Raw genomic sequence first — 26,788 nt, 5'->3', positions numbered from 1 at the left:
CAACAAAGCTACCAGGTACAGCCTCTGCTATCCATGGGTCTGGCTCCAAATTGTTCAAAATATCCCGATATGAACGTATGCCACTGTCAAAATGTAAATGTTTGGATACCAGTTTATGAGAGAGTTCAGGGTCATAATTTTTATTTCATGATGCTCAAAATGCTAACAATGTGTAAGAAGTCAGGACTGCAAGCAGGTCAGTTCAGCACCCTTCTACTACAGAGCCATGATAATGTAATATGCGCTAAATCTATCAGTCGCTCGGTTATTTTATAGTAAAATATAGCCAGTTTACAACCATTGTTATCTTAAGACACTTTACAAACAGAACAGGGATAAACCTGCTTAAGTTATACTTGATTCAAAAATGAAGACAGGATAAGATTTAGATCCATCTTACAGGCAGGACTCAGTCTGATCTCATCTTGACCCACCATGAGCAGAGACATCTGCAGCATCTACTAGCTTACAGTGTTTAGGACAAGCTTCCTTTAACCAATCTCAAGCAGAAAAAGAATCACATTGGACAGACAGACATCTGCTGAGACTGTTGGGGTTAGAGAGGGAGGGAGGGTGAAAGATTGCATATTTACTAAAAGAAACTTTTTTCAAAAAGTTGCCAAAATTATCCAATTGATCAAATGTGATGAAAAAAAAACATAAACTAAACGATATAACAATATTTGAGTAGATTTTGTGAAAAGGATAAGTAAACATATCAGTTAAAAAGGATTTTTCTGGCTATATGGTTGAGTCAGGCATGGATGATAAGCCCATTTTTAATTTCATCATGAATAAATCTAAATTTTAAGTGTTTTTTAACTGCACATTTTGCATTTCATTTCTTTTCAAATCCTAAACTTTGTAAAAATATTAAACTCGCCATGGGTTGCCTTGTTTTTCCTGTCTTAATATTAATGGAACGCGGCCCTTTTTTAAGTAGTAGTAGTAGTAGACTTCAGGGATATTGAACGCAGCCCAGCCCGTCTGGTTCCTGTCCCCGTCATCTGTCAGGGCTCGTAGTACTACAGAGCTCTGCTAGCTGGTTAGCAAACTTCAAAACAAACTTTTCTTTAATAGTTAGGGCATTAGAAATAGAAAACAGAGGGCGTCCGATTCACAAGGAGTGAACAAAATGCCTGCGGTGTCTAAAGGGGACGGGATGCGTGGCCTGGCCGTGTTCATTTCTGACATCAGGAACTGTAAGTTTGTTTATCACATTCACACACAGTTCATAGTGAGGACAGGAGCACGCTAACTGCCATAACTTAAAGGTGTTAGCGAACTGAATGTTTTGAACACGTCGAAAAGTGTTTCCTGTCTCTTTGAAACATTTAAATAACTTTTATTCATCAAAGTAGACAAACCTTCCAACTGGCTGGTCTGCACCAGCTAGTTAACGTTAGCTGTTAGCTTCTGTTGCTAAGCTCACGTCGAAGGGCGTTGACCGCACAGATAACTGCTCACAAAACCCAACTGTCGCAAGTCCCCGGTGTTTAAAGTTTGTGTAATATTAATTTCGACATCATTTCCATGTTTCCATGTAAGCGACTTCCCACGGACTCATTTTCCACACTCAGACTCATGTCGGGACGTGAAAGGACGTGCACAGCATTGGTCCGTTATTATTTCATAAATGGACTCAAGAAGCTCCAACATCCCAGACGACAGACAAACATTTTACTGGTCTGGATTACTCACAAAACCATTTCTCTGAGAAGTCTAGACTTTGACAACAGGACAAGCCAGTGAGCTGGAAACGAACAACTGTCCGTTACCTGAAAAGCATTACTACCTCACGGATCAGCGGGTATTAAGATCTACAAAAGATAAAACACAGTCATCTTTAATCAGTAGTTAAATGCAGTTTCTTATGTGAAAGAATTATTATGTTAAAAACAACAATGCATGTTTTCCTTTGTTAAGTAGGTTGGTTCATATTTTATGTATTAACAGACTGACAGTAAATGGTTAGGTTATCATACGATGTCATGAAAGGTTGGGACGGTCTGTTTATCTATAGAAAATAAGATTGTTATTCTGATTTTTAGGACTACTACATTTTTTCAATGCTCCTCATGTTGCTGTAAAATTGTGAAACCACAAGTGAATTTTTTTTCTTACAGATAGTAAAGCTAGTTTTCGTATGTCTTGGAACTATTTTCATTCTCTCACTTTCACCATTGCTTCTCTACTGATGGGGCGGGACCCTGGCTAAGGATTTGCTTAGTCAGATCTGATTCAACTGTCTTAAATTTAATTATGTTTTTATTTATTTATTTAAATGTGTAATTTTTATTTGTGTATCTAGTTTTGTTTTATTTTTTTTATTTAATTTTGCCATTTTTTTAAAAATTGATTTTGTTATTTTTTTTATATGTATTGTTTTTTGCATTGACCCTTAATCTGCATTGTGGTGACACTGAGGATGATATACATACCCATTTACCCACAGCAGAGAGCAGCACTGTCTAACTTGAGGCTGAATAATTCTAAAAGTTAAAGACTAAATTAAAACCAGCCAAAGACAAAATCCTTATCAGTACCTTTTTAAACAAAATAGGCGGACATTTGTTTCAATAGTGTCTGCTCAAATTTATTTCACTTTGTGCACAAGAAAAAACAACTTGTTTGTCTGGTTCTTGTTTTGTTGACTTGACAAGTATACTTTCTGATGTAATTATGTGGACTTAAGTGGGATGCTGTGGAGTCTTTTTGTTGCTCTGGACAGCTTTGGATGTCTCTTTGATCTTTGCCACCATACCAGTTGTCACAGTGATGGCTGTGGCAAATTATCACTTACCTGGAAGATTAGTGTTTGATGTCCTTGGGTCCTTGGTCAAATGAAAACTTTAAAGCAAATTAGTTGGACTGATTAATCAGGTCAAGAAATGTCCTTTTTCAGATGATATATCTGTCTTCAACATGTTACTGGCTGAGACGTCAGAAATACTTTATTTCATTTATCCTGGGGGAAATCTGGTCCAGAGTCAACCTTGCACAAAATTAAGTAAGAAAACATGAGAGTGAAAATAGATCTCAGGTGCTTTGTCTGCAGTCAGGCTCCTGGGGTGCTGAGAACTTATGACACTAATGTGACATACAAAATCTCCCTGGGCAGGTAATATGGTCCACTAACAGCTCAATGTTGGGTGTATGTGTGTGTGACTTTCAGTGTGTCTGTACGCATCAGGGACTAACTGTGCTGTGCACAATACGATTGTGACAGGCGACTGTGTAGAGACAGAAATGACATCCCATCATGTATTGAGATAAATAAGATAAGGCTGTCCAGTACAAAGTAAAGACCTGACCTATCAGGTATAATTATTCAATTACTTCTGCTGTGATCTGGTGCTTTATAGAAAATAAAATCAAGTTGCCTTCCAAGGGGAGGCAGATGCCACCACTGAGGGGCGGGCTGCCCCCCCCCCCCCCCCCCCCCCCCCCCAGTAAAATGATAAGGAAACACTGTTCAAGGAGCAGAAAATGTCTTATTGAGTAAAGCTGATGGTGACCTCAGCCTCAGGAATCCAACAATGACATTTTTCTTCAAAATGCCACTGGGGACAAGACGTAACGGGGCAAAGATGTGTTCTTGTTTGTTTGACTGGGACAAATGCATGAAACATTGATTCATAAAATGCTCCACATGCAGGTGGTAAACCATGGCTTCTGATATAATAACAGAAGTTACTGAGTGTTGGCTTTAGGATACGTCAACAACCAAAGGAAAACACTGGAGTCAAAGAATGCAGGACAAGACTTCATTAAACATGGATAACAGCAAAAAGAAACCAACCATTAATTCTGGACCATATTTTTAAGATTTACAGATCCACATTGCAAGATTTAAGATGCAGTGAACATTTTCTTAAGTCAGTCTCCCCCTTTTCAGAGTAGCTTCATTTTCCTCTCCATTCTGAATCAAACAGGAAAACTCTAGTTCCTTGTCAGTCTGCAATGATTAGTCGACGTAAAAGATTACACTGACTAAAAAAAGGTTTGGTAAACTTTAAATACCAGCTGGTGTAAACCGTCTGTACTTGCAGTTCATTACAAGAAGTAGCGGGGGCAGTACAGCTCCAACGATTTAAATACAGAAAGAGAGAAGAAGAGGTTCACATGAATTATGGCAGACAGCGGGGGGGGTTTGTAAAAAAACAGCCCAAGGTTTCCAAAGTTTGGGAACGTTTTATTAAAAACAAAGACAAATTTTGTGAAGTCAAACTCTTCTTCAGCAAGACAAGACTTGAGACATTTCTGATGGACTGAGCAGTGCTCACAGTTACTACCTGTTCAACTTCCTGCATGACTGTGTCACAACCTGAACCATTTCTTGTTTTATTTACAGGTAAAAGTAAAGAGGCAGAGATCAAGAGGATAAACAAAGAACTGGCAAATATCCGTTCCAAATTTAAAGGTGGGGTTGAACACGGAGGACTGGATGTTTGTTATTTTGTTAATTGAGCTGAAGATTTCCTGCTGCTTGATGTTGGCTTTTCTGACTCACCTCTGAACCGTCTCTTGGCCTGGGGCCTTCTCACTTCTCTTCCCTGTTTCCAGCGACCTTTATCGTTTCTGGACTGATAAACCTCTGACTATGTCAGGCCCAACCCCCTGTTGATGTGGTTTGTCCAGCCACCTGTTCCTCTCTGACTATTATTAGTTTGCCACAGTGTGCTGTCCCTTTGCACACCCTTCCTGCATGCTGACACACAGACAGTCTAATGTCCCCCTGTTGGCTTTTGATTGACTCGAATCTCTGAAGGTGACAGTCTATAGTTTGGAAGTTACACCTTTCTTTACGCCCAGGGAGGTTGGAGAGGCTTAAAGACTTTTGTGCCGTTAAGTTGGAGCTCTCCTTTAGGATGACTTAAAAATGAGCTCCTGAGCTGGTTGCCTGGATCGGCACCATGGATTTACCCCTTCTCACTGATACCAATCCAGTTCTCTGCTCATTATTCTAGGAACTTACAGGCTTTCTAAAGTTTTCTATAGACTGTGACATGGTTTGACTTCCTACCTTCATCAAACTTCTTTCAATAAAAAACCTGACCACCGTACGTAAAGAATTTATTGTCTTTATCATCCTTTAACTCAGGTGGCTCAGCAGGAACACAGAGGTGTAACCCCTCAGCACAAAACTCTCCTCAGTGCAGAGACTTTATGAACAAAAGTCCAGACCCACAGGAACGCCTCACAGGAACTTGGGCTTGGGGAAAGCTCTCTAAACTCAAATCTAACAGAAGGAGACTTGAAACTGCTTCCAAAATAGTATCTGTTGTAGGCACCAAAGCATACAGGGGGTTAATACCATACTGATACTGTCTAAGGTGACCAGGTTTGTGGTGTTCCCTGTGTATTTCATCTCTTGTCAACATTGGTAAACAACATGCTGAGTCACATGTGAGGCAATGTTACAGCAGGTCCTGACAAAACCTTGACTGAGGTTTCATACTGAAAGATTTATGTTACTGTTAGGAACTGCCTCTGGTATGAAAATGGTTCTTGGTACCCAAGCGTAGTCAACAGGGCCCTGCATAGCATAACTAATAGTCGGTTGTGAGCGATGATGTCGTTACCTTTGACTGATTGAGAGATGCTGTACTGTTTTCTCTTTCGTTTTCTGTTTCTTCAAGGACAGAGGCGACACACTGTTTTTTACCGTTGTTAACTCATAAACACGTGTCGTCTTGTGTTTTTCGTCCAGAAGTGGTTTGTAGGAAGATGAGAATTAAGTAAACCGCAAGAAACTTGAGCCACTACACAAACCAAGCCAAAAAAATGGTTAAAATGACCCAATGTCTTCCTTTTCTGTGCTCCTCCAGCTGGATGTGTTAAAACTATAATCAGATATTTACTCTTGTCTTTGTCTGTGTCTGTGTGTGTGTGTGTGTGTGTGTCTGTGTGTGTGTGTGTGTGTGTGTGTGTGTGTGTGTGTGTGTGTGTGTGTGTGTGTGTGTGTGTGTTTTAACAGGAGACAAGGCTCTGGACGGCTACAGTAAAAAGAAATATGTTTGCAAACTGCTCTTTATCTTTCTTCTGGGCCATGATATCGACTTTGGACACATGGAGGCTGTCAACCTGCTCAGCTCCAACAAGTACACAGAGAAACAGATTGTGAGTGTTTATATTCATCCAGTGCGGACGGTGGCTGATTTCTCATGAATAAACATGAATAAAAAATGTGTTTGAGGATGTTCTGACTTGTTTCTCTGTTGATGTGCTGGAACTGGACCTCAAACATGTTTCTATGTTTCTCGTCAGGGTTACTTGTTCATCTCAGTGCTGGTGAACTCCAACAGTGACCTGATCCGTCTCATCAACAATGGTATAAAGAATGACCTGGCCAGTCGAAACCCCACCTTCATGAACTTGGCCCTGCACTGTATTGCTAATGTGGGCAGCAGAGAAATGGCTGAGGCTTTCTCATCTCAGATCCCCAACATCCTGGTGGCAGGGTATGTACTGGGTCTCAATGCATGTCCACTTGAACTGAAGTGAACTGAGAGTCAAACTAGGACTTGGAGAAACTGATTCATTGTTTGGCAGGAGTGGCTCTGCCTTCTTTAAGAGAGAAAGCAGGTAAAAGGTAGGATTTGATAGGAGAGGGTTTTCTACATGGAGTCCTCTGACAGGTGCATTGGTGAAAGTGTATTTACACCTGTACACTGATTGACTGGAACCTGGTTTAGAAACCAGACACAGTCTTATTTATGAGCTGCTGGGGACAGTGTTTAAAAAATGAACTTGAACTGTAAAGTCTGGCTGTATGTTCGGATAAACAATTAAACAAATGTAATTACCTTGAACACTGACTTCCAGCTCACACCAGGGCCGTTTGCCCTCAGGATCAAGATCAGCACCTCAGATGTTGTGCTAGCTATTTTAACTGTCTGTCATATTGATGGATAAGGTTGTTAAAATTCTGTCACAACGAACAATGATCCCTCAATTAAAAATCAATGATGAGACCTATTAGTTACAGATTATATATTTTAGCAAGTCTTCACTAAAGCGACTCAAATACAACTTGTATCATTAATTATGCAGGGCAGTTGTATTGCTTATTGGGCAGAAAGAGAAAATAATAAACAAATAATAGAAAATCTGAAAAATGATACAGACCCTGCTGCCTAGAGCTTTGGAAAGCAAAGTAAATTTCTCTTACAGCAGGTGGGATATGCTTTTTTTGATTAAACTGAAAAAAACATGGACCTGTTTTCCCGATAAGTTTCAAGTCAAGTTTTTTCCTTCTTCTTTTTTTGTATTATGGTTTGCCTGAGCTCAAACTTTTCTCCTGGGCCACATGGATTTCAAGTGGATGTGCATTTTGGCACCCTTAACACCCCGTCCTTCATAAACTTGTCTTTGTCTTGCCTCTGTCAGGGACACTATGGACAGCGTGAAGCAGAGTGCAGCTCTGTGTCTGCTCAGGCTCAGCAGGATGTCTCCTGACCTGGTGCCCATGGGGGAGTGGACAGCACGAGTGGTCCACCTGCTAAATGATCAGCACCTGGTATGACTGGGCACATGTACTGCATCTGTGCCTGAATGGTAGCAGGTTTTTACAGTCCACTCACTCTGTGTCAAAGTAAGGTGTTCTTGTGGCTGAGGGGAAACACAGATTAGACTTTACAAACCTGGAATAAGCTTCCACTACGACTGATTGCCACTGATTAAACACTGCAATCAAGCTCTCATGACTGAGTGGCTCCACACAGGGCTTTAGAGAACTCGGAGGGAACAACCAGCGTCAAACTAACACACATTATTTTGTTTCTGTAGCAAAGAGGATGTCAGGACTTTGATAAGAAGTTAAAATGTTTATCTTTAAAATTTAGCACATTGCGTGAAGACTACGAACCCTCTTTGTTATGATACAGGTCATAACACTGTGTTGTTGGTTAGAGATAGTGACTGGTAGATTGTGTGATCCCCAAACCACAGAGACAGGTGGAGAAACAAGCCCATCAGCATGAATGCCAAGGTCACTGTCAGAGCTTTGTTCACTCCTTTTTTCTCTTATCATTACATTACGCTTTTGAAAGTGTCTCTGCTCTGAGTTTTGTCTGTCTGTGTTTCTTTAGGGAGTGGTGACAGCAGCCACCAGCCTTATCACCAACCTGGCTCAGAAGAGTCCTGATGACTTTAAAACAGCCGTGTCGCTGGCTGTGGCCAGGCTCAGCAGGGTGTGTGTCCTTCCCAAGCACACTGTAAGATCTTTATTAAGCTTGGCTTAAAGATAAACCCACTCATAGCCTCTGCTCTTTCTGTCTGTGCAGATTGTGACTTCAGCATCCATCGACCTTCAGGACTACACATACTACTTTGTTGCTGCTCCCTGGTTGTCTGTGAAACTGCTACGCCTCCTACAGTGCTACCCCCCACCTGGTAGGGAACCATGCAATCATGTGACCTGGGGAGTGACTGGAGACAAACAGTAAAGGCTGTGTCCGCTAATCCTGTTTTTTTTTTTTTTTTTTGACAAAGAGAGTGGTTGGTTCCTCGTCCCTATGGTCAAAGTTAATATTAGAGGTCTGGCCCCTTCTCAATTCTGATTGGTCAATGATCAGGACATGACATGCTGCAGAAACTGAATTATGAGCTCATGTTCATGTCTTATTTTTAGCAAAAAAAAAAAAAAAAAAGTATTTTTAGACTTAACATGAGCCACAATAACAAGATTAATCAAAAAAATGTTTTTCAAGTTATTTAAAGACCAGAAATTTGGTCTGAATTGCTTGTAATAAGTAAAAAATATCTACATATGGAGTAGGAAAAAAGTTTTTTCTGTTTGAAGACATTGTTCTAATTTCAAGAATCCTGACAGCATTATTTTCTTGATCCCACTGACAGTTGTTACTCATAAGCAAACCAGGCCTCATTTTGTCTTGTAAAGTTTAAAATAAGACATTTTCTGGACTCGTTAGTTAAATGTGGCTCATATAAAGTATCATAAGACTTTTCTTCCTGAAAAATAAGACAAACACTTCATTAGATTTCAGTGTAAATTTTAAGTTTTTGCAGTGCATAGAAAAGCCCAGGGGTGTTCTAACTCTGCAACTGGACACTAAGCACTGAAAACAATGAGCTGCATCTAATTTGCTTTAAAAACAGACACTACGAGGGTAAAGAACAGTCTTTAGACACATCTCACATAAGGCTAATGTCTGAAGTCACTCTCTTCTAACTTTGTTTTCAAAGTGAATTTAATAACAAAATAAAAAGAAGTGGGTTTCAGCTTGTGGGGTTTCTCTCCAAATTGAACATGAAATAAATGTTTGGCTCTTTGTGGTCCCCAGAATATCAGATAAATTCTTTGGTCTTAAACTCTTGTAATTGCCCTTTTTTCTATTGGCAGGCCATATTTTCAGCTTCCTACATAAGGTAATGAATGTCTGTATTTTCAGTAGAATACCTCCTACGTCTTTGTGAGTTCCCTTGAGTTTCCCTTTCAGACTTTGTTTGCAGCCTCTGGTTTAGAGTTTAGAATCCTAAACCCAGGAATTCAGTCTTTTTCTCCATCGGCAAAGACTCCAGTCTGAAGATTTCCACAACACCCGTATATCTTTGTCTATGAAGATGTTACTCCTCGCCATTTACCAGTTAATTTGCAATTTATTGAATTAGTTTTGTCTTGGAGTGGATGTCTTGTCGCCTTGATTGGTTTAAAGAGCTGTAAGGGTTTGAAAGTGATCCTGATAAAGTCTCCTTATATGCTTGGTCATAATCCACACGCCAAAATGAGATTTTCAGCACCAATATTACAGGTTAGAGGTTATTTCAACTTGCCACTTTGTAGCTTCCTGATCGGGCTGAGCAGGACCAGATTTATTCCATCACTATGATGACACCACACCAGCTGATGAAGTTTAGTAGTGAGAAGAGAGATTGGTGTTTTTCTCTGTTGAAAACGATTTCTGTGATTAACTTTGTAGTGATGGTGGATACTGAAGTCTAACTGTCAGACAGAAAAAGGACAGAAGAGCAGAAGAAAGAGAAACAGGAGAGAGATAGAGCACCAGCTAAAGGCTAACAGAGGAGCCAACCTGTTTGTGCTTATGTTGACTCCAACCCACAGTCAGCAGTTATTCTGCAGTGGTCTGTTCCAACTTGAGAGTCTATCAATAAAATGAAGAGTGAGGTTACGTTAGCTCTGATTGGTAGATGACTGGCAGGACATGACCAGGATTCACAAATGTTACACATCACACATTACAGACACGTCTGACAACATCGGGCTCAGTAGCACTGTGTATGGATGGCTACCAAACTGACAGTGTTTCCTTGTTGTCACGCTGGTCTACAGATATGTCATAGCCCGGGCTGTTAGTAGTGCTACATATAGCCACCCACTGATGTATAGTACAAAGTTAAGGCTGCTTGATGTCACGTTTTATACAGTAGCACTATGTAACTATATTGATAGATACCTTACCTCGTTGCGTTGTATCCGGTAAAAAGTTGTCTTGAACAACAAAAAAACCCTTTCGATCCAATCTCCATTTAATTTCAAAACAAACACGTCTTTACATCAGTGTGCGTGAGACTCTGGGCCAGAGGGTGGTGACTCAGCCCAAGTAAAACAGATCCTCCTCAGACCATCTTTAAAATCTCAGAACTGTGTAGCTTAGCATTAAGACTGGACGCTGTGATGGTACATGAAACAGACAATGTCACATCATTCCTGCCCACTATGAGCGTTGAAACAATGCAATCACCTCCATGGGTGATGTCACATGACTCTGGTGAACATGAGGCAGAAGCCTCCTGACTAGTAGTGTCATTGGACTAAAGCCACACTGTAGCTGTGAACAACTATACGTGTTAAAATGTAAAACACTAAAAATCCCTCGGGTGTGTCCAGTCCACAGAGGAAGAGAGTCTTGTGTGGGTCTGAGGCAGGCACTCAATGACTCTCATGCTGGTGTTACTCCTTTACTCTGATAATCCTGTAGAGAGAGCTGCAGGAGCCTCATTGGTCAACACAGCTGTCAATCATGATGTCACATTGGATTTATTTAAGATTGAATAATGAATGTAATCCAAACCTGGGATAAAAATGAGCACGTAGATGTTTGATTTAATGCAGACTGTTAATGGATGCAGCTGGTCTGACTCTGTCCAAGTTGTACAACACGACTTGTCAGAGCGACACACAGCAGCAGTGTGACGTTGTTGTGTTTTGTTGTTGCAGAGGACACAGCCCTGAGGAGTCGCCTCACTGAGTGCCTGGAAACCATCCTTAATAAAGCCCAGGAGCCACCAAAGTCCAAAAAGGTCCAGCACTCCAACGCAAAGAACGCTATTCTTTTTGAAGCCATTTCCCTCATCATCCTCCACGACAGGTGGGTCAGATTCACCCCCACACATCTCTGCTGAAGAAGTGCTGTTTTTTCCTCTAACTGGTCTCAAGCACTGAAAAAAGCAGAACGCTAACCATAGCTTGTGTGGTCTCCCCTCTGTCAGTGAGCCCACCCTGTTGGTCCGAGCTTGTAACCAGCTGGGCCAGTTCCTGCAGCACAGAGAAACCAACCTGCGTTATTTGGCTCTGGAGAGCATGTGCACACTGGCCAGCTCTGAGTTTTCTCACGAGGCAGTAAAGACGCACATAGAAACTGTGATCAACGCTCTCAAGGTAAGTCCTTCATCCATTGCTCCTGTGCTTTTGAGAAGCTGCTGTAAAGTTGAGTGTTTACAGCTTTGATAGTTTCTGGTGCCTCCATGCGAACTCTGATCTGTCCCAGGGTGAAGTTTTGTGTCCGACACGTATCCTATAAAATGTGCACTCAGGGTTTTCTCCAGAATTTTTTAAACTGTGGAGGAGCCCCTCAGCCAATCAACGTTTCAGTCTCCACAAATTAATCAGGATGAAATGTAAAGTAAATATTAACCACAGGAGGACAGGGGGAATTTCTGCTCATGCTGACTTTGTATATGGATAGAAACACTGTGATGCAGGCCAGAAAACGAAAGTGGAGCTAGATGATAACACGTATCTGCAAACACTGATGAATGATCCAAGTAAGCTCAGAATTGACTTTCTCCAGTAACTGCGTGTCTTACGTGCACGCATTGGGGCATAGTTCTGCTGTGTCCGATGAAGAAAGCTGAGAACTGTAAACTGTAAAGACCCGCCTGAGTTCTGTCTCTTCTTGGTTTTGACCACGATATCACCCTTCCACGAGTGTGAGTTTTAGTCCAGGCACTCTTGGTTGCATGTATAATAGCTCTGTACAGTATAATTCACCTTTGAAACATCTGGAAAAAAAGATCATTGTCCTGAAGGCATGACGGCTTTTATTTTGGTGTGGCGGTGCGCCACGATCATTGAGATGTAGCAGAAACCCTGGCACTGATAAATGAATCAGTCATAATCAGTTATTATTAATGGTGTTATCTTTAAACAGGGGTACTGTTCCTTTATATGAATGTTTTAGCAGTTGTTTCTTTAGGGCTCCCTGCTCCTCAAACCCCCCAGCCCTCTGGGTGACTGTCATGGGTGGAGCTATGAGCAGAAAGGCTGCAAACCGGACTTCATTCTTTCATGGCGTTGACCAAAAAGCTCCCATAACACTGAACATCAAACTATGCCTCATCTTTTGGTGCCAAGTTTTGGTACCCAAAGAGTCAATCTCGTGCTCAAGATCAGATCTGGTCTGATCTGAACTTAGCAATTCTGCCACTATATTTAGTGACTTTTCAGACTTTTTTAGCAACTATTAAAAAAAGAAAACCAGTGGTAACAAGTGTAGCAACTTTTCTGTGGTTTGGAGACTGACGTGAAGCATGTATTGATCTCCAGCACCCTCTGATTCTCAACTAGCAGCAGATGCTGAGCCCCTCCCCTATCCAAAACACTCACAGACGGACAAGTCCTCCTCACTCACAGTCTCTCCCAGCTGCAGCCAGAGCAAGTGACTGCTGCATGCAAATGAATTGCACTTATGCTTGTCTTGTGGGTCACTGTTTCTGGTCCCAAGCCCGGATAAAGGAGGAGGGTTGTTATTTTGACATTGAAAAATCAAAACAAGAACCGACAGAAGAAAGTTCATTTATATTTAGAAACGCATTTACGGTGTAGTCAGTATAAACTGACCTGCCACTTATTTACAACTGTCCCTTTGCACTGGCAGGAAAAATACTAAAGCTGAAAAATAAAACCCAAGGTTTGTAGCATGATGTGTCGTGTTATTTTCATTTTGTCATTGTTGTAAAATTGGTATCAAAAAAGTACTGTCCAGGAACTGGAATCAGAGTATAGGAATCAGTATTAGTATAGGTATGTAAAATTTTTCACTGATACTCAACCCTATGACCTCATCATATCAACAAGCCTAGTGAAGGTCAGGTGATGATCTCTCACTACTTTTTTTTAGAACAGGGACTTTTGATGAGTTTACAGACAGATTCAGGGATTCCTACAACAGATGAAGATGCAGAAATGTGAAAATCTGTGCATTAACTCTGAACATCCAGTGATGTTACTTAATATACATGTTAGATATGAGAAAGCAGAAAACACACTCTTTAGAAAACAAACAAAGGTGAGTATGTCAACATTTGGTGAGTTGGGGAAGCAGTTGTTGAATCTATCGTCAGGATCCTCTCTTCACTCCGTGTTTCCCTCTCAACGCTCAGATGCTGCAGTACCGTCCAAACAGCCACAGCTACCTAATCTTTCATTTCATGAATCCTCCTCTGTTTTCTCTCCATGCAGACCGAGAGAGATGTGAGTGTTCGCCAGCGGGCTGTGGATCTGCTCTACGCTATGTGTGACCGCAGCAACGCCAAGCAGATCGTGGCAGAGATGCTGAGTTACCTGGAGACTGCAGACTACTCCATCAGAGAGGAGATTGTGAGTCACTGGAACAGACCTACACCCTGCTTTACTTTCCTGTGTGCTGCACCCTTCTTAGCCACTTTGCTGTCTTCTACAGGTGCTCAAAGTGGCTATCCTGGCAGAGAAATATGCTGTGGACTACACCTGGTATGTGGATACCATCTTAAATCTCATTCGCATTGCTGGGGACTACGTCAGTGAGGAGGTGTGGTATCGTGTCATCCAGATCGTCATAAATCGGGATGAAGTTCAAGGCTATGCTGCCAAGACTGTCTTTGAGGTGAGCATGAAGACTTGTAATATATCTGAGACGCCTGGGTTCTGTAATGATATGACATTTTTTTTTAGCTTTTAAATATAGAGAAGGCACAGGTAGAGGTGGGCAGGAACCTGTGTCTTTTAATGTTTTTCATCTCTGCTTTCTTGTTTTCTGCAGTCAATCCCAACTGAAAGCTAACAAAACCATTTTTCATACCTTGAAATAGTTAAAGACTGTGGTTAACATGGTTTTCCTCTGCCCCCCTGCTGTCATGCTCTGTGAACACTTGTAGGCGCTCCAGGCCCCGGCCTGTCACGAGAACCTGGTGAAGGTGGGGGGATACATCCTGGGAGAGTTTGGAAACCTCATTGCTGGAGATTCACGTTCCAGGTACAAAACAACATCCATATTACAAAATCCACTTTTCTGTTTCAGCTCAGGTATTTTGTCTGTCCATTTGAGGGCTGGTTCACAGCTGAAAAATCCCACTTCTTTAAGAGGGGGTGTTGTGCTTTCCTGTATTTAAACATGAATAAACAGGATGTGCAGACTGAACATATGTCATAAAAATCCCTGAATCTGTTGGTAAACTGATCAAAACACTGTTCTCAAAGTAGCCCCAGATCTTCACAAGACTTGCTACAATGATGACGAACAAGAGGACCTTGTAACTGGTTCATGACTGCTCATAAAAAATAAAAATCAGTATCAGCAGGTCAGGCTTTTTAAAGATCGGTGATTGGCCAGAAAATTGTGATTGGTGCACCCCTAGTTTTACAAATTTTTCTTTCTTAGGAAAAAAAACCAAACAAACTTTTTTCCCAAAAAAAATCTCATTTATAGATTCATCCTTTCTTACTGCCTAACATAAGCATTTTTCCTCACTCTTCATTTTGCAGCACTCTCCTGACAGCACTCCATCCATTTCTTTTTAGTTAACAAAGTAATGAGTTAATTCATCTCTGAATTTGGCTCGTTTCTGTTTTTCCTCCCTCAGTCCGCTGGTCCAGTTTAACCTCCTCCACTCCAAGTTCCACCTGTGCTCTGTGCCAACTCGGGCTCTGCTGCTGTCCGCCTACATCAAGTTCATTAACTTGTTTCCAGAGGTGAAGACCACGATTCAGGACGTCCTGCGCTCTGACAGTCAGCTCCGTAACGCTGATGTGGAGCTCCAGCAGAGAGCGGTGGAGTACCTGAGGCTCAGCTGCATCGCCAGCACCGACATACTGGTTAGTGAGGAATACAGGCTGTAGACTCCCAACTTAGGACCCCATGATTCACACAGGGGCCCTTCACTTAACCCCACATTTTAATCTGTTGTCGCCAGTGGACAAACAGTCATTTTCATAAAAGAGGGAGGCAGCCCCTGGGCCAGCGTCTGTAGAAATCCTCTGTCCTCACTGCGTTGTGGGTGAAGCTGTGGGCTAACCTTTCTCCTACGAGGACACGAGACAGGTGCTGACTTTAGCGTTGATATTTAGCTGTGTAAAACTGAGACCCTGAGACTTGATCCAGGTTTAATGAGAAAGGTTAACTGAACTAGTCGATACCAGTTACTGTTGGTAGTAACCACACCAAACAATACACCTGGCTCTCTATTTAACTCTGGGATGAGAACTTCCCACAACTCTCTCAGAAAACACAAACACACAGACGTTGGCTGCTGAACTGTCAACCAGGGTTGATGCATTCACTGAACCTTGTAATTTTCAAACACAGAGTAACTCATATATACAACCCACTCAGTCTGTTATAGCATCAATGTGAAAAATCAGGAAAAATTACAAACTTGGAGTTCAGTCAAAGAAAGAGTTTAAAAGCAGGAGACTCCTGCAGAAACCAGGAGTTTTGGCAGCTATGGATAAATTTTAACTTGAGGAGAAAACATAATTTATATCAAGCAGCTCAATTCAAAATGTGAAACTCTGGACTGGAAACACCTGCAAAGGTTTCCTGAGCATTTAAATGTTCTCTTGGTCTGCCACACAATCATGGTAAACACACCCAAGTTATTGATAAAGAGGTCGTCTGTTTACAGAGTGTTTTATCCAAAAAAAAAGATGAGTGGAAAGAAAAAGTGTGAGAGAAAAAGATGCACAACCAGATATAGGACTTGGCTCCTGCCCACAGCGCCAAAGTACCAACAGCTGGTTAAATAACCATGATACTAAGGTGCACATGCGGCCAACCAAGTGTCCAGACCTGAACCCGTAGAGAATCTATGAGGAAGATGAGGGATGCCAGACAATGACCATATAAGTCAGTCTAAGTGCAGAGGATCTCAGTGGACACATTTTTAAATCATCTCATTAATATTATGTGTTATTTTCTTTATTAATTAGCCATCAGCGGTTACTGATATAATGTATGGATGTCACCCAGTCTTGACTCTCTCAGCCTCTGTCCCTCCACAGGCTACAGTGTTAGAAGAGATGCCTCCGTTCCCAGAGAGAGAGTCTTCAATCCTAGCCAAGCTGAAGAAGAAGAAAGGCCCCGGCCACCTGCCCGACATCGATGACTCCCGCAGGAACGTCAACGGCAACAACGTGCACAGCGAGAACACTGAAGCCCCCAAAACAGTAAACCTTTACTCTCAAGTTTTGTTTTGTTTTTAAAAGTGTAGAGGTGTGAAATCTTTGAGTTTTAATGTGAGTTTTCTTGGATCAACCAGGCCTTTAATGAATTGTCTTTCCTTATGTCTTCACTTCTGTACCCCAGAGAAGGCTGCACGACTCTGATTCACTGAGAATCTGTTTTTCAGCCGTTCAATCTTAATTTCCTGCTTTTCTGAGACTCTCATCTTTATCTCCACCTTTCTCATCTCTTCTCCTCTGTTTACTTCACCTGTCTTTCTTTTTTCTTGTCTTCCTCTCCATCAGTCTTCACCTTTACTGATGACAGACCTTGTTCCCACCAACAGACCTCGCCCTGCCTCTTCTAGTCCCATCATGCTCTCTGCTGTGACCATGGTATCAAGTAGTAAAAGACAACACCTTACAGAGATTTCTCTTACTTTATCCTCTCCTTTGGAGCGTTAGACATTTTCTCCATCAGCTCTAAGTATTTACAGGTGCATCTCAAAAGTTCAGGATACTGTGCAAAAGTTTCTTTCTTTCATTATTTGATAAAGAAAATTACATTTTTATATATTCTTATACATTTGTGGCATAAAGAATGTAATTTCCAAGACTTTTTTGGTTTAATTATTTTGGTGTATTTGAAATCATCTGAATATCTGCTAAAATCAGCCAAAAAAACAAACTTAAGGTTCAAACAGGCACAGCTTCTGTGACTCATTGGCTGCCAGCTGTTTTAAAGCATTTTGTTCTGATCTTTCACGACCCACAGAACATTGTGTTCTATAAATATGTAAAAACCAAAATGACAAAAGAAAGAAAAGACTCTCTTCTTCCATTAGAGAAAAAAAGTTTGTTTGTACCTTTTTCCAATTGAAGTAACCAGCAGTTGAACTTAGGCTGCTTTCACTAAAAACACGTTTGACCCAAACATGGAGAGCACCAGCTGTGATCAGTTTTTAGCGCTTGTCTCTGAAGCTCCATCCTTCAGCTTTCTCTGAATAAACAAAATGTCCCAAAGGATATACAGTAATACCGTAGTATCGTGGTAATTTGACCAGTTTCTGGTACTGATGCATGGATGGTTAGATCTTCTAGAAGAGTCTCTGTCTGAGCTGCCATTTTAGTTATTGATTAATTTTACTGATCATTTTCATCTAAGTAATTGGTTAAAAAAATTAATTATCATCATTTTTCACGTTATTCTTCACATAAGGTAGGTTTGAAGAGAATTGATTTTTCTGTGTATAGAATCTGAAGTGTGTGATACCTACTTTCAGGCCTGAACCACACGTATATGGATATTTTTTTGATCGGATATCTTTGTCCTCGTTTAAAAAAAAATCTCCGTCTACACCACAGAAACATCTCTGTCCATACGAAGAGGCCAAACTGAAAACGATCGCCTCTGAAGCCTGCAATGCCATGCCTGGCCAATAAGTGGCAGGTTAGCAAAATGTGAAAACCATAGAAGAAGAACGTTATGAGCATGCACAGTCAAACACAGTGGCTGTTTTCGAATTCGCCTACTACATACTGCTTATTAAAGTAGTATGTAGTAGGCACTGCCTACTACATAGTACTTGCATAAGCAGTATGTAGTATGACTGTTCAGTTGGGTTAATTTTTGTAGTATGCTACGCTGGTTTTCAGTTCGAAGAAAACGGAAGTTGGCTACGGCTGACTTTTTTTCCCAAAAAAACTTAATTGAAAATGTACAAAATAAATGAACCACGTGTAACTTATCTGCAAATATATTGCCAGAGAGAGCATTTTATATTAACTTTCAGTGGTGGAGATGATGAGGATTTAAAGATTAAAAAAAGAAATGGCTCTTATATTTATATTCCTCTGCTACTCCGGTTGTTGTTGCTCCACCCTCTGCCATTTTCACTTCTGATATGGGACCAGGCGCGTTGCATTGTGGGTAACAGTATGCGAAGCAGACTGGTCCGATGCACACTGTGGATTTTTCCCAATTCAGTACGTCATCCGGGTGTTTTTCTCAGACTACAACTCTGACATTTGTTCGCATACTGCATACTGCATACTACATTTTGGTCGAATCAGTAGGCACTGCTAGTATAGTATGCGAATTCGAAAACAGCCAGTGACTTGTTGCTAGGTGCGTGATGTCATCGTGTCAGCACCAGCTCCGTTTAACACCACAACACGGATCCACTCAACCGGATATTTTTTTATTTCTTCACTTCTTTATCCTTATTTAGAAATCTCCGTTTATGTGGGTGAAATCGCCGTGTTCGTGTGGTTGAGAGGCCCAATGGGCAGAAAAATGTGCGTTTAGGAAAATATCTATTTACGTGTGGTTCAGGCCTCAGATATTTTAATCATGGATTTTAAGTATCAACCCCGTATGTTCAGACTGAGCGTGTGCAGATTTCCAAACCTACTCACATGTTACAAAAATCCCTGGATCTGTCTGTGAACTGATCAAAACACTCAGGTCTAAAAATAAAACCAGATCTTCACAGACCTTCTGAAATGATGAGGACCTCCTAACTGGTTCATGAAACCTTTGAAGAGCAGGCCTCAAACACCAAGTTCTCCCCACTGGCCAATCAGAGGGAGGGGGGTTTGGAGCTGGAAGCCTTAAAGAGACAGCAGCTGAAATGAAGTGTTTCAAACAGAGGCTGAAACAGGAAGAGAAAACCAGAGATTTCTGAGCTGCCCATAAATGTAAAGCTGATAAGAAGCTACATTTTTGTTTGTCCAAAAACAAAGTATTCGATTTTAAAGACGCTGCTTGTTTTATTGTGTCTGGTCAGCACAGAGGAAAGCACTGAAGAACATGGAAAATGAGGCCACTAGAGCCTTTTTTTGCTCTGATTTTAGGAAGTGTAGCTATTCTCCATCCCCACAGCTTGGTCCCAAACAGGATGTAAACTAGAGGCTCTGCTTCACATAGGAAGGAAACACAACAGGAGCTGTCTGTGACGAAGTGACGTTGAGCTAGAGGGAGAAAGGTAGAAGTAGTGAGCTGTAAATAAAATAACCTGCTGGCCTAACTTTATAGCTTCACTGATCTTTTTAAAGTCGCAGACTTAATTCAGGGTTCAAAACACAGTCTATGAAAAAACGGCACTTAGAGGAAACTCAAACAGTGTGAGAAATGAGAGAAACACACAAGATTCACCTCATTATATCTATATTTATTTATTCTTTTATTTTGGTGACAATCTGAATGGTAACTTTTTTATTTTTTTTCTCTGGAAGGGCTCTGCTCATCCCTTCACAGACCTGCTGAATGTGAACTCCCCTCCTCCTGCAGCAAACAGTCTGCTCGTTGACGTCTTTTCTGACATCCCCTCTCCTGCGCCTGTGGAACTGTGCGAGGAAAACTTTTCCAGGTGGGAAACACCTTTAACACCTTGAACACCTTCAGCTTGACTGATGGAATTAGCAGAAATCTCCAAACATTGTCGTAAATAGTTCGGACTGTGCTGATGAGAGGAGAGTGACCAGAATCAGTGGTTCATAGGACAAAAACTTCACACGATCAAACACATCTGGTCTTAACAGCTGTCCAACACGGCTGATTTTATGAGCAAACTTCTGAGCTGTTAACTCTGTACAAACCAGACACATGAAGATAGAGCTTTATTAAGAGCTGAAGTTATCAAATTTACATTAGCCTTCATTGTTATGCTTTCAATTGCAGGTTTGTTTGTAAGAACAATGGAGTCATCTTTGAGAACCAGCTGTTGCAGATTGGGCTGAAGTCTGAGTACAGGCAGAACCTGGGTGAGCAGCTGTTTTCTGAATGTTTGTGGTAGACGATAAAAATGAAAAAGGATTGTTCCTTTAAATATATGGAAGTGTCGTGGGCACTGATTTGATGTGTTCTTCCAGGTCGCATTTACGTGTTCTTTGGCAACAAGACGTCCACCCAGTTCCTCAGCTTCTCCTCGTCAGTCACAAGCCCGGACACGCTCAGCACTCATATCCTTTCTGCTGCTTTGGAGCTCCTTGGTACAGGATTCCCATTGAACACAGCATCTGATCCACAGATGGTGGATTAGCTAGCTGATTTAATGGAGGGTATTGTTTTACAGTTATGGAACCACACACTAGTTCAACTAGTTCACAGCTTTCAAATACAACCTAATATCAAATTTGACATGATGGACCTTTGAAGGTATTTCACTTGACCTCTTGGAAACCAAAGCCCTGGGCTCTGACTCGCTCTGTCAAAAAGTTAAATCAGCTCTTGAGCTATCTCTTGCAACCTCAGAGTAAAGAAAAGGATGAAACTTTGACCCAATGTCACAACCATGATAAACTCAGCTCTCTGTGGCTCCTGGACGAGTGCGCTAAAACAATCTGTAAAACACAAACAAACACACCTCCTGATCCCATCCAAGGCTGCACAATATATCGCTTCAGCATCGACATCACCGTGTGAGCTGAAAAATAACAATTAAGTTTATGTATACCCAATCACATTTCTAGGAAATGTAAACAAGCATCTATTTCTACATTTTACTTCATTTCATGCAACAACTCCCACAGTTCCTTCTCTGTGCTCTGTCATCTCACCTGCTGTTAGCATGTTGGGCAGATGTCAAAGTAATGTGATGTCTCAAAGTTTGCTTTGCTTCCTGCAGAAATCACCCTTTTCCCTTCACAAAGTGCATTGGGCTTGTTCTACAACATTTACAAAAGATTATTTTAGCCTACTAAAAAGGTTAAAAGCAGGAAGAGAACAAGCTCTGTAAGTGTGTCTGTTCATCCTACATGTGCATTCCCTCCATAGCTGTGTCTCAATTCAGAGGCTGCAGCCTCCATAGGCTGTAGCCTTCGGTGGACCCGGCCTTTGTAGCCTGTGTAGACCGCAAAGGCCGATCTGAATTGAGACAGTCTGGTCTACGAAGCATTTCCTGCTTGTCACCCTCGACATCACACAGTGCCGCCCTCACCTGTCAGGCTTACATTACTTTTAAACTCACGTAAACCAAAACCTCACATTTAAACAGGATGATTTTTACTATCTATTTGTTACTTTACATTATTATTATTATTATTATTATTATTATTATTATTATTATTATTATTATTATCATCATTATTATCATTATTGTATTTATTGATAGAGTATAGAACCACCATTTACATGAGAGTTAAGTATAAAATACAAGTTGGTGAAATGATTTCATGTCTTTTTTGAATTCCCTTGTAAAAAGAAAAATTAAAAAAAGACCAAGTAAGTTTTTTTCCCAAGAGAATTTACATTTATGAACGTATTTTTATATAGCCTAATAATGAGAAGATTTATAAAGAACTGTTTTCCTCAGTATATTACTTGAAAAGAGCCTAAACAAAACATTTTCACACAGAAAAACAAAATATTCTTTGATGTTTTAGAAACACAACCACATAGGCTAGTTGTTGCCAGAAATCCTTCATATCTGGATAAAACAGGACTCCTTTTGGAGTTTGACCGTGTCCATCATGTTCGGCGTTCATGCGCAATGAATCTTGGGATATGTGAGGCTATGAAGGATTCACCGAATCCGTCCTTCGCGGTCCCCAAAACGGAGGACGGATTCATCGGCCGCATTTGAAGGAGCCTCCATATTAGGACAGCCTCTGACGCACCGCTGTGATGTAATCGGTCTACAGAGCCAGCCTCTGTAGGCTGCAGCCCCTGGATTGGGACACAGCTCATGTCTCTGGCTCCTGGGCACAGGCTGGAGGATGCAGCGTGTAAACATAATTAATGAATGGCCCTGTTAGATTATTTGGTTGGGGAGGAAAATTTCAATGATGGAACCTCTGTGCAGAAAGATGTTATCAAAAAGTCTGACCTAATGTGAGAGGAGTCACTTGTATGAAATATTATAGATCAATATCAATAATTAACAGACATCAACATGATTAGGACTCTTTGCTAACGTTAATAAAGTATACGGAGGCAGAGAGAGACAAAGGCAGTCAGGTCCACAAATATGAAACCTTGACCGTTGTGATTTCCTCCTCCTCCTCGCTGTAGTACAGATAGTATGAGTCTGTTCACACTGACAAATAGTAAACTACAGCATGAATTTGAAATGTTCAAATATATCAAGTATTAGTACAGAACTGCTCTATTAGCTCCATTAGCCGTGCTCTCAGTCTAGATTTGACTCAGTGTGATCACTGCAAAGACTTGTCGACTCAGGCATGTCACAGTTCTGCTTTCTCAATCTGCCTCACAAGCAAACATCAGAGGTTTACTGGTTTGAACTTCCCGGGGAAACGACTTGAGCTGGTTTTCTCATGTTGAAAAGTTCCTTTTTTCTGGAAGGGAATAAAAAACTATAAAGCTTAATGTGAAAATGGGCCCTGGAGTTGTTGCTCTCTGATTCTCTGTTATTTATGTGTGATAAACGTCTTCAGGATCCTTAACTGTGGTCCCCACAGCTGAGTGTCCATGCTAAGGCCGTAGACCCTGTCATAGAGGGAGGGGCCCAGGTCCAGCAGGTCCTGAATATTGAGTGTGTGTCAGACTTCACAGAGGCACCTGTGCTCTCCATCCAGTTCAGGTCGGTTTCTGGAAGCTTCCCTTCTTTTTGGAGTGTCAGGTCTGGTAGAGATGATCATTTCTCAATGTGTGTGTGTGTGTGTGTGTGTGTGTGTGTGTGTGTGTGTGTGTGTGTGTGTGTGTGTGTGTGTGTGTGTGTGTGTGTGTGTGTGTGTGTGTGTGTGTGTGTGTGTGTGTGTGTGTGTGTGTGTGTGTGTGTGTGTGTGTGTGTGTGTGTGTGTGTGTGTGTGTGTGAGAACAGGTACGGGGGAGCTCTGCAGAACATTGCAGTGAAACTTCCTGTGATGCTGAACAAGTTCTTCCAGCCCACAGAGATGACGTCCCAGGACTTTTTCCAGCGCTGGAAGCAGCTGGGAGCGTAAGCTCTTCTCTGTCTCAGCTTCTTTCCTGGGTTTATTTCACCCCTGCTCTGTCACGAGCTCTGACCTTCAGTGGTGGAAACAAGTTTTCAGACACCCTTAAAATGTTACACAGTCTCAAATATGATCTTGAAACATTTGTTGAAAAATCTTTTCTGTGTGGTTCAAAGTGTGCGGCTTCATTAGACAGGAATCAACAGGCAGTAGAGCTCTGACCCTGGCCGGCTTCTTCCCCTCCAGCCTTTCACAGTGTAGGGCTCATCTTGTCCCATTCATATTGAATCACTGCTTTAATTCTTCTCAAGTCTTTGGTTTAAGCTTTGACACAGACCTTAAAATAATCCCCCACAGATTTGAATGAGGCTAATGTTCAGGGATAGAGCTGACCTGAATACTGAGCCCCCATCAGTCAGGTTCTCCTGGTCCTGGATGTGTGGAGAGGGCCATTATCTCAATGAAACATCCAGTTGTGACCCGGACAGAACAGAGCATGTGCAGAAGGGATCGTGTGGGTTTGGAGAAGGGCTCAGAACATGTCAGACTTAAATGAGCCATCACAGATGATGGGGGATGAGCAACAGCAGCTCTCAAGCATCCCCAAACCCTGATCCTGCCTCACCATGCTGATAGTAGGTCCTGGACCTGCTGATGATGATGCTTGGCCTGGTAAAGCTGATCATGTACTTTTATGGGACTTATTAGCTCTAAGCTTGTAATGGCTTTTTTAGGATTTGTGGTGTGTATTAGCTGTGACTTCCCAGATGCACAGGGTGTCTGAAAACTTTTCCCACCAATGTTTATTAAATCAGAACTCCAACTGTGACAGACGCTAACATGGTAGTTTCAGTCAGAGTTGCTGACTGTTGCCCCCCTCTAAAATTCACTAAAGATGAAACAAGCATCATTGAACTAATAAATCTTTAGCTTTAGACTGCACCTCATGTTTGACCTGGCCTGTGTCTGTGTCTTTTGTTGTCCATCATCAGTTAAACAATCTCAGATTCACAGGTTTGCATCAGTGGAGTTATGTTTTCATGCCTGGATTTGTTTTGAATTTAAAAAAATGAAAAAGTGGTCTAAAAAGTGTTTGAGTTTAATATTCTTTATGGTAACAGGTGTTCCTTTTCTCCTCAGCCCTCAGCAGGAGGTTCAGAAGATCTTCAAAGCCAAACATGCCATGGACTCAGAAGTCACCAAGGCCAAGGTGAGTAATGTGTCAGCTGATCTGCTCAGACATCAGCAGACTGTGTGGGGGTAAAACTCAGCTCTGAAGATTAGAGTTACACAGCAAATGTGTTGTAAAAACAACAAAATGAACAAAATGTGAGAACATGTCACACCTGAGTGGAGGGAGTGGTGTCCCTGCTATGGAAACTGGTTTCTAGAGTCCAGCATGCCTGGAGTCCAGTCTTTCTGTAATGATTGACATTTGGACTTCTCTGGGTGTGGCTGTGCAGATCTTAGGTTTTGGTGTCGCCCTGCTGGACGGTGTGGATCCCAACCCTGAGAACTTTGTTGGAGCTGGAGTCATTCACACTAAGAGCACTCAGGTGGGCTGTCTGCTCAGGCTGGAGCCCAACACACAGGCGCAGGTACAGACACACACTGAAGCATATACTGTTCCTCTGTGTGAAGCATCATCATGTGGCCTCTGTAACTCTCTGTGTGTGTGTGTGTGTGTGTGTGTGTGTGTGTGTGTGTGTGTGTGTGTGTGTGTGTGTGTGTGTGTGTGTGTGTGTGTGTGTGTGTGTGTGTGTCTGTGTGTGTCTGTGTGTGTCTGTGTGTGTGTGTGTGTGTGTGTGTGTGTGTGTGTGTGTGTTTTCACTCAGATGTACCGTCTGACCCTCCGGACCAGCAGGGACTCGGTCTCTCAGAGACTCTGTGATCTCCTCTCGGAGCAGTTTTAGACCCACACTCAGCTCCAGCTTTTTTACTCTCTGACTGTCCCAGCCTCACTGTAGACATCTTTGTACAGTGTAAATGTTTTTTATTCGTTTTACTCTTTGTGTAAAAGAAGTGAACTGTACTCTTGGCACAGAGCTTTATTTGTATGTTACTGCTTTAAACCTGCTGTGTCGTCGGCAGACGGTACGAGCGGCTCTGGACGCTCCTGCTCCCAAAGGTTGAGGTGTTTTCTTCACGGCCTTTTCTTATGCAAACCTGTAGAAGAGAAGTTCTCTGATGAGATTACGTTAACGAAGCCTGTAAGCTTCACAGTCATATCATCAGCCCTTCTCTCAAACCTTTTTATCTTTTTTTTCTTGTCGTGTTTTAAACAAACGTTGCACAGAACTTGGAGGCTTTCCTGAACTTCTTGTTCATTCGCACTTTAGGTAACGAATTTGATCACAAAAGTAGAATGGTTACACAAAGAAAAAAAAAACACATTTTCAAAGAATAGTTTTATATCCACAGTTTTAGACTTCTGTGATCTCAGGAGGACGGCAGAGCTTTTATCTGTGGCATTTTTAGCAAAGTTTGATTTTGAACGCTGCAGGTTTGTTGGTGTTTGATAAATTTGTGTGTCAGAAGTGGGTGAACCTTCTCCTGTAGGGGGCGACACCTACTGCTGCTAACTGCAGAGACAGCAAAAGGTACGAGGGGTGCATGTCTTTGAATGGTTTACAGTTTGTTTGGTTACTGTTTAAAATGTAAAACTTCCAGGTTTTTCACCTCTGAGTGAGACTCAAACTGATGCTGGTGTGTGAGGACAGTAAAACAAAGAACTGATGTGGAAACAAACCAAATATGATTTCACTGAAGGAAAAGGTGGAGTATTTGAAATCAACAGGACCCCCTCTCACAGCTCGGACATTTCTCTTCTTCTTGCGTGTCAGATATGTGAGACCGGACTGGGACTGGGACTTGGACCTGCCATCAGAGACTTGAGGCTTGTGTGGTGTCTGTGTCTGGTTCATCCACTTCTGTCACACTGTGGGTACATTTGAAAGCTTTTTTTCTACAAAGTTTTGCACATGATGTCACGAGTTGACTGTTATGCATTGTTTAACCTGTGTGAGCAAACACACGTGTGCCTGTGTCATGTGATCACTGTGTCAGCATGTGAAAGGGATGGACTCCAAACAGACTGGAGTGATCCTCTTTAAGCACTGCCCTCTCTCGCACACTACCCTCACTCACTGCCAAGCTCTGTTTGTTTCTGTAAGTAATGTATGAACTGTTTTATAAAGTTGCCTTTGTGAT

General features: G+C 41.7%; 1 protein-coding gene across 2 annotated transcripts; it reads left to right on the top strand.

Moving 5' to 3' along the window:
- The first annotated feature begins 959 nt into the window (after positions 1 to 959).
- On the top strand, positions 960 to 26,788 carry LOC141787785 (AP-2 complex subunit alpha-2-like). Of its 2 annotated transcripts, XM_074666455.1 has the most exons (23): positions 960 to 1,202; positions 4,355 to 4,423; positions 5,981 to 6,123; positions 6,271 to 6,464; positions 7,393 to 7,522; positions 8,094 to 8,195; positions 8,289 to 8,397; positions 11,204 to 11,354; positions 11,476 to 11,644; positions 13,727 to 13,864; positions 13,947 to 14,129; positions 14,401 to 14,498; positions 15,106 to 15,337; positions 16,523 to 16,687; positions 16,988 to 17,077; positions 19,919 to 20,052; positions 20,364 to 20,446; positions 20,555 to 20,645; positions 23,104 to 23,226; positions 23,467 to 23,583; positions 24,719 to 24,788; positions 25,042 to 25,176; positions 25,414 to 26,788. In XM_074666455.1, the coding sequence occupies exons 1-23, from the start codon at positions 1,136 to 1,138 to the stop codon at positions 25,489 to 25,491; spliced, it is 2,871 nt and encodes a 956-aa protein (XP_074522556.1). In that variant the 5' UTR covers positions 960 to 1,135; the 3' UTR covers positions 25,492 to 26,788. The 2 variants fall into 2 exon arrangements, with proteins under 2 accessions (XP_074522556.1, XP_074522557.1); XM_074666456.1 differs by lacking the exon at positions 16,988 to 17,077.

Source organism: Halichoeres trimaculatus, unplaced genomic scaffold, assembly GCF_033239565.1.
Source record: "Halichoeres trimaculatus isolate MK-OKI-2021-1 unplaced genomic scaffold, fHalTri1.1 fHalTri1_scaffold_3, whole genome shotgun sequence".
Classification (NCBI taxonomy): Eukaryota; Metazoa; Chordata; class Actinopteri; order Labriformes; family Labridae; genus Halichoeres; species Halichoeres trimaculatus.
The sequence above is the reverse complement of the archived record's forward strand: the minus strand, read 5'-3'. Positions and strand labels throughout refer to the sequence as shown.

What these genes read in the sequence shown, in the direction of transcription:
- LOC141787785 (XM_074666455.1), top strand. Translation starts at nt 1,136, where the DNA reads ATGCCTGCGGTGTCTAAAGGGGACGGGATGCGTGGCCTGGCCGTGTTC. An exon ending in CTGTGATCAACGCTCTCAAG is followed by an intron (nt 11,645 to 13,726) that starts GTAAGTCCTTCA and finishes CTCTCCATGCAG; the next exon opens with ACCGAGAGAGATGTGAGTGT. An exon ending in TGAGTACAGGCAGAACCTGG is followed by an intron (nt 20,447 to 20,554) that starts GTGAGCAGCTGT and finishes GTGTTCTTCCAG; the next exon opens with GTCGCATTTACGTGTTCTTT.